The following is an 11,103-nucleotide window of genomic DNA, read 5'->3' as shown; positions in this document are numbered from 1 at the left end:
AACGCACGCTCGTAAACGGGCTGTTTTAGCAACGCTACTGACTGCCGCTCAGATTGTGTTCGGACTCCTCACATTCTCAAGAGTAAATGGCCAGGCTATCATTTAATGAGCGGCGATCCTTCGTGTTTATTCCGAAGGTGAACAGCTCATTGAGCTACTAAGAAGGCGTTTCTGCCTGGACGTGGGAGAGGAAAGGAATATAGTAGGAGAGAACTACGTTGGCTAATGTTAGCTTGCCAGTGCAATGGTGAGTGAGGCTTTAGCTTCTCTTGCTAGCTTTTAGCTTGCTAGCTTCTATATTGCTACTTGTCAGCGCAATGCGGACTGAAACTAGCGATTTTTACGATGCATGGTATAGGAGGGGTGACGTTTATGTGCACTGTTGTGAAATTATGTGTTGACCCCGGTTGACATGTTGTGGGCCCTCAAGCGAATCCTTAGCAAGAGTCACTCCCCACTTGAAACAGCAAGACACCATCGCTGAGATTAGTCTGCCAGTTCGGAACTAGTATCACGTCTCTACTTTAATTGTGTCAAGTGATGACAATCACTTTACGATGCAGTTGCATGTTTAATGTTGATGTTTTCGTCACGTTAAGATATTAAATCGAGTCTGTTTTGGTCCTACTAAATATAACTAAGAGTGATGTTGAACTTTACTTAACTACAAGGGCTATCTTCGCCAGGTGTCCTACTTTCGTGCGGGGTACAATTTAAAAATACCCAAGCTAAGCACATTTATTTATACTGTATGTCGCACTGGTCTGAAACGTGTTGAACCAAAGTGATTCATTGGCGGATATCAGCATATCGCTTTTTTCGGGTTTCTTTCCCTCTGCTTGGAAACCATAATCCAGGGAATAGGATTTTGTTTTTGTACGTTTCATCTTGAAAATGAACAGATTGGCCAAATGTCATTTGTAGAATGTGTGTACAAATAGAGTGGTTTATATTAATAATAGAATTATAATTCATTCTAGCAAATTACAAGTATAAATGTGTATCACAATAATCATAATTTTAGAAAATCAGAAAAACATTCAAATTTAACACGGTGCTGATTTTTATATGTGGCCTTTTTATTCTTATTTATTCATCATTACATTGTATTTTGTCATGTTTTGTTTTTTCATTTGATTGATTTTGACCAACCCATCCAGTGAAACGCTCTGTTTTCCTTTGTAGGCCTTCGTGTGTGTCCCAGATGATGTGAGACATCTCAGCGTGTAGAGGCCACGATGACAGAAGTTCAGGCCACGGTGGAGTTCTCGGTGGAGCTGCACAAGTTTTACAATGTGGACCTGTTTCAAAGAGGGTGAGTTATTGTCACAACACTCTTCGACAATATCCATTTTTTTGTTTTTTGTTCCAGGCTGTGTCAATCCACTAATGCTTTCATTTCATCCGATACATTGGAACCTCCAAATTCACACACAAATCCTTTCTGTAAACGTCCCAAGTTTTTGCATTTTGAGAATAAATTTCCATTTCATTTAACTGTTAAAGTAAATCTGGCATTAAGTTCAGTTTCCTGTTCTTTGGTTATTATCACACATTTCCACTTTGTCATAGAGATACCGTAAGAAAAGCCCAAGAAAAAGCAAAACACTTGTGGACTTAATCATGTCAAAGTTCATCAACGTAGTTAAGTGCAACACAAACAGTTTAAACATTGTGAATTCTTGTGGCAAACATTACATTTGTACAGCACTACTCACTGCAAATTCATTTTTGCGTGATGACATTTTTAAATGAGTGGAAAAGTTTGTCATTCTGCCGAAAGCATAATGTGCATTTACCTGGAACTCAGTTGCACGGTTTGTTTACGAATTAGGCGTGTTAATAGAGCGTGAGGCAGTTCCACGTCTTGTGCCTCACTTTGCCCTTGCATGCGATGATTACATTTTATTTTTGAACAATCAAGTGAAAATTGTGGCAAGCGTTCGCAGGCCACAAAATTCATTGTTCGATCTGAACCCTTGGGTTTGACACCTGTATTTTAGCTGTCTCGTCAGATATGCTGATGAAGTCAAGTGTGGTGACTTTTTAGCCTCCAACTTTGCGGGATTCTAAGCAAAATGTGTTCTACATATTCGTCCCTGCCAATCAATGAAAATGAAAGAGGGCGTTGGGTTTATATTTTGAAGCAGCCTGCACCAGGCATGGCTTGAATACTTCACTGTGGTGAAATTTAATGCTACCTCAGCTCATGATTACTTGGAAGAGTTCAGCTTTACTACGTGAGTGACTGCAAAAAGAAAGTGCTTGTTATTTATTCAAGAAGGGTTTAGTGTCATTTTACAAATGAAGCCACTGGAAGCTAGGGGTAGTTATTCCTGTACGAGTGACACTGGAGCCCAAACAAACATACAGTACACTGTGTCATATTTCAATGTTTTTATTTATTTATTTTTTTGGAATGTCCCAATTTTCAGGTTCTACCAGATTCGTGCCAGTGTGAAGATTCCACCTCGCTTGCCGCACAAAATTGAAGCCAGTCTTCTTCACCCAAGTGGTAAATACATAATTGAGGATGTTAAAAATACTTTTCATTCACGGTTATGATAAAAAAAAAGACATTCATGTGCATCAATGGGTTTACGACTGTTGCCCGTTTTTTTTTCCTCTGTAAAAATATTCCCCACCTATTAATACATACTAAGAATCATTTCCTTTGTCTAGGCTCTGACCTTGCATTTCCTGCTTCAGTCCAAGATGATGTCATCTCCAGCAAAACGTTTCAGATTCTGTACAAGAATGAAGAGGTTGTTGTCAACGATGTGCTCATCTTTAAAGTCATGATGCTTCTGGATGAGAAGAAGGTGATCTGTTTTTTTTAACTTTAGTTTTACAAAAAACATTTGTTTTTGTGGATATTTTGTATTCCCACAATGTTTTTCAGAACCGCTTTACATAAGTCTGCAGGTGCATTTGATACATGTATTTAATTCAGAGTGGAACGTTCCCAAAATTGTCATGATCTTTCGAGACTTATGCTATTGTGCACATAAACTAATAATAATTCCACATAATCTGTTATTTGGCATGAACTTCCACTAGCAGGCTATAGGGGGCGGCAAAAATTTCCACAGCTCTCTAAATTCATGGAAAGTCAGCTGTGCAATGTCCTCAATAAACAATCACTTGTATAGAAAACAACCTAGTACGTTGTTTTTATACACTGGACCTGCTTTAAATTGCTTTCTAAATATTTTCTAAAACAGGTGGACGAAGCCCTCTCAGATTTGGATTTCCAGCTCCAGTTAGATTTGTATTTCACTGATGGTGATTACTCGTAAGTGTTGATGGGTTTCTCACCTCCTTATGGTGTTATCAGAGTACTTCATATTCTTACGTGGCTGTGAAGGAGCTAATAAATTGTTTGTTTTCTTTGTTTCATATCTGCAGACCAGATGACCCAAGCTCATTACAGAATATCAGCAGCCGCACACTTCGTTTGCACTTTAGCCTTCAGCGAGGCATCCACCAGCACATTAATGTCATGTTTGACTACTTCCATCTTTCTGTCATGTCTGTTGCTATTCACGCCTCCCTCGTGGCGCTACATCAACCACTTATCAGGTGGAGTATCAACGCACTGATGACTTTCAGTAGCATTTTGTCTAACCTCATACGTGGCACGGCACATTTTACTGTTACCGTAAATAGTTTTCAATTTCTAAGTGTCCACTCTGCTGTCTAGTTTTCCTCGGCCAGTGAAGACAACATGGCTTAATCGCAACGCTCCGGCTCAAAGCAAGGACTCGGTTATCCCGCCTTTAGAAAATGTGGTGTTTGGCAGCAGTTACGCCAAACAGGTGTCATCAGATGTAAGTTTTCACACTGATTACATGTTCAATTAGGTTTTGATAGTTATAATAATTTTAAGTCTTCTCACAGTTTCTCATGTAAGAGTTTCGAGACTATACGAAACAGATTTAAGGCGGAAAAAAAAAAATCCACATGAAACCCTAATTTTGAAACATTGGGAATCATGTTAGTTACGTTAGCAAAAGCTCAATCGTGTGTACCCTCTTCAATGTTGTCCTTCTTGATCCCTCAGGGCAAGTCATTCCTGGTATCTGACCACTGCGTGCAGCATGCGCTCAGCCTCCACCATAATATGTGCTCCAGTCTCTTACTTGCCTACCAGGGCCTGTTTGACTACTTCACCAATGTCACAAAGGACCTGCCATCCTCCCATCGTATGGAGCTAGGTATACAGCTTGCATGTCGTTCACTCATTCGACGCAAAATGTACTTGCTGTACCTTTAGTAAGGGTGTGCTTGTCTGTGTTGTCGCTAGTCTTTAGCATTGACATTTGTGAAGCATTACCTACAAGTTTTGTTTCATATTCTCATGTTTTTTCATCCGATTAAAAATGTTTCAAAATCACACACCCATTAAAAAATATTCCAATGAATTTGCAACGAATACATCTCTTAGCTCAGCACACCAAATCCTAATCATTAGAATGCCGAGGCGCAACTCAAAACTAAAACTAATTTGCACTAGTAGGCAGATACTCAACCATCCCAAATGGAGCAATTAATAAAAAGGTTAAACATACCTATATGTGCAATCTTACTAGCCAAGCCCAGCATGCAAGTCCTATATGAGCGAGTACTAAGAAGACCCTATCCCCGAAGTCAAAGGCACGTCTACATAGGTATGTCCCGGCCCTTACCATACCTCGACTCAGCCTGCCTTTCTCTCCTTTTTCCTCTTCACTCCACTTATCTTATATCGTATGCGGAAATGGCGCACTCCTATTGCCACAATGTACTGAGCAGATGCATCTAAACTGCTGCCATCTTTTTCCTGCTGTCTCTGGTGCACACTTTGGAAGCCTTGGTATTTAGCCACTGACCTCTATAATTGTCAGCCTTCTCTGATCTCACCATGTTATCCTAGAAAATTCTCTAACACTGCACTCTTGTTCAGTCTTTCTCGGATGTATTCATGTGGTCATGAAGTCAACTACTAACACTGTTCCCTTTCTTTGTAGAAAAACTTGACTTGGAGGCCCGTCTAGCTGAGTTATGTGAACAAGTGAAGGTAGGATCTGTTGAATAATACATCAATACAAACAAATGTTGTCATACTCTAATAATTTGAAAGCTTTGTAGAAAGCAGACTGGCATGCCATCAAATTGAATTTGGGACAAGAGACTGGTAGAAAGAGATATTTTAATAAAATGAATTATTTGCTTCACTTTCTATGGTGATCTATGTTTCTGTGACTATTTTAGAATCATAATATTTTCCATGTATGCTTTCTTATGCTCACTAGCGCGCCCTGGTGGTGTTTTTTTTCCCTTTTAAAAATGTGTAGCAGAAAGCAGAGTCTCCTGACGAGTTGGCAGAACTGGTTAACATGAATCTAGCCCAGCTCTGCTCTCTGTTGATGGCTCTGTGGGGACAGTTTCTCGAGATCGTCTCTTTACAGGAGCAAGTCGCGGCCCTTCTAGCTGTGGAACACCACGCACTAAGAGTGAGTTCAAACTTCTTGAGTCCTTAACATCTAGTCCAGCCAGTAATCCTGGAACAACAATAATTTCCAACTCATAAAACTACACCTGCCAGTTGGAGAAGCAAACTTAATCTTGCTGTTATTTCAGGTGAGGCGATTCGCAGAGGCTTTCTTCTGTCTCAAACATCCGAGACAGTCTGCTTTGGCGTATCAGGAGCTATAGTATGTTGCAGTCGACTGTGAAAATCTATGATGGTCGTGTCTATCCAAGTGTTAAATGAGATGCTTTTCTTCTTTCCTCCCTCTTTTAGTGCTCACAGTCACCAGCAGATGACGAATGCCATCAAAAATTCCAGCTACTTTCTATCTCTGCCTCCACTTCCCGTGGAATGTGCGGATTTGGACGGTGACATCAGCTCTCTTCCAATCATTTTTGAGGATCGCTATTTAGATTCTATCACAGAAGGTCATTAACATTTAACTATGCAGTACTTTTACAAGGATCACAGAATCATTGTAATCGATTTGTGTGTATTTTGTTTCTGCCTTTATCCATGATCATTCTGGTTGGATTTCGAAGATCGTGATGGACCCTGGCTGGGCATGCACAACACACGGTCAGCGTCAGTGCCAAGTAAATCGGATAAATCGAGTTCCAAGGACTGCGTTGCAGGGGCCAGTCTATTACCACCTGATTCTCAGTGTACTCCTGTGAATAAAACCTGGGCTGACAACTTGGAGCCACCTCCAAAATCCAAAGGAAAGTCTGCCAAACTGAAGAAAAATTCAAAGACTGAGAATCCCAAGAAGCTGATAAGACATGGATCCAAAGATTCAGTGGTTCTGGTGGGTTATAAGAACCTCAAAGCTCCTTTTGCCGATACTAGCACCAAGAATAAGGAAGGGGAAGCTCCCCTGAACTCAGTGGAGGACCAAGATGCCTTGCAGGTGGACTCTATTAGTTGTTTAAGGACTACTGAGCATTCTGTGTCTGACCCCGGTGCCTCGGTGTCACATTTTGTTCAGAGTGTTGTTGATTCCGTCGTCGATGACAATACTTATACTGCTGCTTGTCATCAGACAGGCACTGGAACTGTCCCAATGTGCCAACAACCCCAGAACAAAGATTACCAAGTCGATCATAGTAACCAAAAGATGATGCAGTGTTCTGCTGGTCCTAAGCAAATTGACGTTAAACCAAGTCTCAAAAACCAAGGTGGGAAAGTTACAGTTGTCAGGCCGTGTCGGACTGATGCTGCTAATGACAGCAATATTTCGGAAATTACCCAGACAGAATGTCACTCCAGTCAACAATGCCAGCAGCCCTGTCTGATGTCAGTACAGGTAAAGAGCGATTGTATCAGGCTGCCCGATGGAGCGGCCTCGAGTGCCTCTTCCCGCCTCTCGGACTCGGGCATTGAGAGCGAGCCCAGTTCTTTTGTTGCCCAACTTGTTTCAGGGTCACAGACTTTTCCGGGGCTCGGTGTGGTTGAATCAACTACGGCTGGCCTAGAGCCCGAAAAGACGACAGTGAGTTCTGCACTCAGATCTGTACAGCCAAGAGTCGTGCAACAACCCTGCGAGACAGCAGAGTTGCTTCACCCAGAAGATACTCGTGCTGCCAGAGAGGTTCAGTCCTCGCTAACGTCCATCAACTCCTTGCCCTCAGACGATGAAGGTGAATGTTCAAGTGGAGCTGACGTTTTCTGCAGGAGGTCTAGTATTGTGGTACAGGAGCAGAGTGTTGTGTTTTCTGGGGAGCACGCAAACAAACCCGCCGTTGAAACGGCCACTCCCTCAGATTCTGCAACAGTAGATTCCCAGCTAGTCAAATCTGTCTTGGATTTGGAAATGGAAGCCAACGTTATTGGTAATCCTGAGGTCAGACTGGAGGAGGCATCTGGTCTTGAGGTCTTAAAAGAGTCTCGTAGTGAACCCCAAACCGCATGCCCCTCAAGTAACTCCGCAACTAGTAGCACTGACCTGGTAAAACGCGGCATGGTCGAGAATTATTTTGGCTCAACTTCCAGCACAGATGTATCTGAGATTAGCCCTGTAGAAACTTCCGCTATCACTCTGGGAATCCAAACAGGGCCTCAGGTTGAGGAGGATGACGACGAAGATGAGCATGAGATGATAGAGAACGGCTACTACGAGGAAGGAGACGGCTATGCCTTTGTCAACGGTGTTGCAGATGAGGAGCAAACGAGTGTTGATGGCGCAGCTGGTCAGGAGACACAAGTTCAGTTCGAACAGCTCGGCATCGGCCACATCCACGAAAAGCAGGATTTATCGAAAGCTCCGGTGTGCTCTCACGTCGCCTCTGGTAGTACTGGGCAGAGCGCACGGAGGCGTCATCCCTCTACCTCCATGTCTTCTAATCTAAAGTGGTATGAATGCGTACCTGCGCCGCAGATGATAGAGTGAGTTATGATTTTACTTCACACCATTTGCGTTACGCACGCATGATAACTAATTCAACGATTAAATTGTAATCATGTAGGTTCATCAAGGCTAAGGAAGAAATGAAGCAATTGAAGCTTCCTGGCGTCTTGTACAGTGAAGTACCAGACCTGGCATCCAAAGTACCCTACTTCAGCTTGGAGGACGATGAAAGCTGTGACGAGGGCATTCATCTTATCGTTTGTGTGCATGGCCTTGATGGTAAGGCGCCTAGTTCTTCGGAGCATGTTTATTTGATTTTTTTTTTCCTCTTGATAATGATGTTGTCCTCCACTTTGCTGCAGGCAACAGTGCAGACCTGAGACTTGTGAAGACTTACCTGGAACTTGGACTCCCCGGTGCTCGTATAGATTTCCTTATGTCAGAGAGAAACCAGGTGATCTTTCTTAAACGTTGTTATGATCCGCATTTTCTTTATTGTGCTGACAACCAGCACGCATAAAAGAGTCACGACTTTTATTTTGTGTTTTCCATCCAGAATGATACCTTCGCTGACTTTGAGTCAATGACAGACAGGCTGTTGGATGAAATCGTCCAATATATTCAGATTTACAACCTCACTCTTTCAAAAATAAGGTAATTCTGCTACTTTAGATTTTTTTGGGGGGCTCTGTCATTTGGAGTTTTATGTCATTCTATGTATTTATATAATTGCCATTGTGACCAGCTCCAGGCACAGACTTGTAACTGTTAAGGCTCCCCATTTTACCAGTAACACCAACATGAGGTTTTTGCCACCTGTTATCTTTCCATGTTTAGGTACAATAAAGTTCCGACAATAAGCCACAACCTTCCCCTTAGCTTTACCCTCCGCCCCCATGGTGATGGCTTATTTGCAGGTTTTCACAATCCCTGGAGTCTCACATTCTCATCTATTCTTAGCGTCTCTTTACCTCACTAAAATTGTATTTGGCATGTAGTCTTTGAGATCTGCTGGCGTTGAGCTTTTCATTTAGTTTTCAGTTTCTTGACTGTCGACCTTTTATGTAGATATCACAATGTGTAAAATGGTTCATTTAGGTGGTGGGGGAATTAATATTTATTTATTGTATTTGTTTTTATTCACTTTAGTGGGTGTGGCTTGTATACTCGTATGGTCAATTGAGCGATTGCTGCGATTATGAACCTCTTTGTTTCTTTCTTTCAGTTTTGTGGGCCACTCACTGGGGAACCTGATAGTTCGCTCTGTACTGACCAGACCGAGGTTTAAATGTTACCTGAGCAGGTTACACACCTTCCTTTCCCTCTCTGGACCTCATTTGGGAACACTATACAACAGTTCAGCTTTGGTCAACACAGGTAGGTGTCGGGCCATTTCAGAAATTCTTCTGATGGTAACGCTGTTGAATGTTTACTGCTTGTTGTGTCTAGGCCTGTGGTTCATGCAGAAGTGGAAGAAGTCAGGATCGTTGCTGCAGCTGACTTGCCGTGACCACTCAGATCCACGACAGACATTTCTCTATAAGCTCAGCAAGAAATCTGGTTTGTGGCGCTGTATTTGCTTTATCATTTGCTTATTTTGCTTTTGAGCTGTGAGTACCTGTAAAGGAAATGTCTCCACTGATCTTCTCTCTTTAGGGCTGCAGTTTTTCAAGAATGTGGTTCTGGTGGGTTCACTGCAGGATCGCTACGTCCCCTACCATTCAGCTCGGATAGAGATGTGCAAAACGGCATTAAAGGATAAACAAACTGGTAGGATACCTCACTGTTAAACTGCTAGAGTTCTGTATTTTTGTAATCCTTAATTTCCATGCGCTTTGAGTCTTATAGCTATATTTACAGCAATTCATTTATAAATGACTGACGTTGGAACCTGTTCATTGTTTTCTTTACTTTTTGTAATGTACCTCAACAGATAGAATTATAGTTTTCATCTCGCATTTTAAAGACGAGAATAGGTGACTCTCGTTTCGCTGTCCTGTTGTAAACTCTTCAGCATACTAAATGACAAAAGTGCTTCCTCTATGCCATCACCAGGTCCCGTGTATGCTGAAATGATTGAAAATCTGCTGCTGCCAGTACTTCAGAACAAAGACTGCAACCTGGTCCGATATGATGTCATCCACGCGCTTCCCAACACAGCCAATTCTCTCATCGGTCGGGCTGCCCACATCGCTGTTCTCGATTCCGAGATCTTTCTGGAGAAGTTCTTCCTTGTTGCCGCTCTCAAGTTCTTTCAGTAGAACTGCTCGTGGATAAGAGAACGTGGAGCTAATACCTCACTTCATCAGAATTTTTCTCCAGTCACCATTGTTGGACTCATTCTATATACTTTTTAATGAAATGCATCATGACATGCATCATAATTATTTTTTTCTCTGTTCAGTTTTTATGGAGTTTGCTTTTATTTTTCTACTGCCAGTGTGGTGTTTGTCTGGAGGGGAAACGTTTCTGCCAAGTTTTAATTTTTCTTTCCAATGTTATTTATGAATGTTCATATACAACTGTATATTATTCAAGTAATTTTAGTTGTTGAAAAGAAACTAGCGCTGCTACATTGTTAAAATGGCAAGTCTGCACATAGTCATCCTTTGAAAACCTTTACCGACAGTTTTTAGAGACCTTGCATTCATTTGCACCACAACTACATTTTACAAGCTTTTGTATAGAAAAGTCATTTGTACAGGTTGCTTTTATATTGACTATTTTCATCCTTTTTAAAAGACTGGATTTGAAATAGCAATGTTGTGCTCAGACTTTGAATTTTTTTCATTTGTTTTTAATTCTTTATGCAGCATTGTGCACATTTACCAACACGTTGTTGGAGAAAATAAAGCTACAGCAGAACATTTTGTCAGAGTGAGCATAAGCAATGCTCATCATTGAACAAAAGCACATTTGGTTTATATCATCGATTTAATGAGGGAAGTATTTGGTTGGTGATATTGGGTGATCTTGTCAACTGGAAATAATTGTTTGTTTTTTAAAACGTGTTTCATTGTTGTTCTTTATATCATTGTACCATTAAAATTGACAATATAAAACTACATTTCTGATTTTATTTTATTACAACGCATCTAGACCGGACGAGATCTGCGTTTGTTAATCGTCATCAAATTAAACCCCCCGGAAGATGGCAGTGTTTATTAACCAAGCCATGTGGGCTATTTTTTTATTTCAAAGCGATGAGCTGGAGTGCTTAAGTAAAGATTTATGGTGGAAGTAT

General features: G+C 41.4%; 1 protein-coding gene across 2 annotated transcripts; it reads left to right on the top strand.

Moving 5' to 3' along the window:
• On the top strand, positions 1–10,923 carry fam135a (family with sequence similarity 135 member A). Of its 2 annotated transcripts, XM_088305194.1 has the most exons (21): positions 1–247; positions 1,186–1,315; positions 2,436–2,515; positions 2,683–2,822; positions 3,225–3,295; positions 3,409–3,582; positions 3,704–3,830; positions 4,064–4,217; positions 4,593–4,670; positions 5,010–5,059; positions 5,337–5,495; positions 5,623–5,696; positions 5,786–5,940; positions 6,055–7,897; positions 7,978–8,138; positions 8,222–8,313; positions 8,416–8,513; positions 9,085–9,236; positions 9,309–9,419; positions 9,516–9,629; positions 9,915–10,923. In XM_088305194.1, exons 2-21 carry the CDS (start codon positions 1,239–1,241, stop codon positions 10,118–10,120), a joined length of 4,116 nt encoding a protein of 1,371 aa, XP_088161320.1. In that variant the 5' UTR covers positions 1–247; positions 1,186–1,238; the 3' UTR covers positions 10,121–10,923. The 2 variants fall into 2 exon arrangements, with proteins under 2 accessions (XP_088161320.1, XP_088161321.1); XM_088305195.1 differs by lacking the exon at positions 4,593–4,670.
• The last annotated feature ends 180 nt before the right edge of the window (positions 10,924–11,103 follow it).

The sequence above is a fragment of the Idiotropiscis lumnitzeri genome, chromosome 9, assembly GCF_059441095.1.
Source record: "Idiotropiscis lumnitzeri isolate Australia: NSW breed Sydney's pygmy pipehorse chromosome 9, RoL_Ilum_1.0, whole genome shotgun sequence".
Classification (NCBI taxonomy): domain Eukaryota; kingdom Metazoa; phylum Chordata; class Actinopteri; order Syngnathiformes; family Syngnathidae; genus Idiotropiscis; species Idiotropiscis lumnitzeri.
Note: the sequence above shows the minus strand (reverse complement) of the source record. Positions and strands in the feature narration are given on the sequence as shown.

Coding starts and splice junctions, on each gene's coding strand:
- fam135a (XM_088305194.1), top strand. CDS start 1,239: ATGACAGAAGTTCAGGCCACGGTGGAGTTCTCGGTGGAGCTGCACAAG. Junction 7,898..7,977: donor CCTGCGCCGCAGATGATAGA/GTGAGTTATGAT, acceptor GTAATCATGTAG/GTTCATCAAGGCTAAGGAAG. Junction 9,237..9,308: donor TTCAGCTTTGGTCAACACAG/GTAGGTGTCGGG, acceptor TGTTGTGTCTAG/GCCTGTGGTTCATGCAGAAG.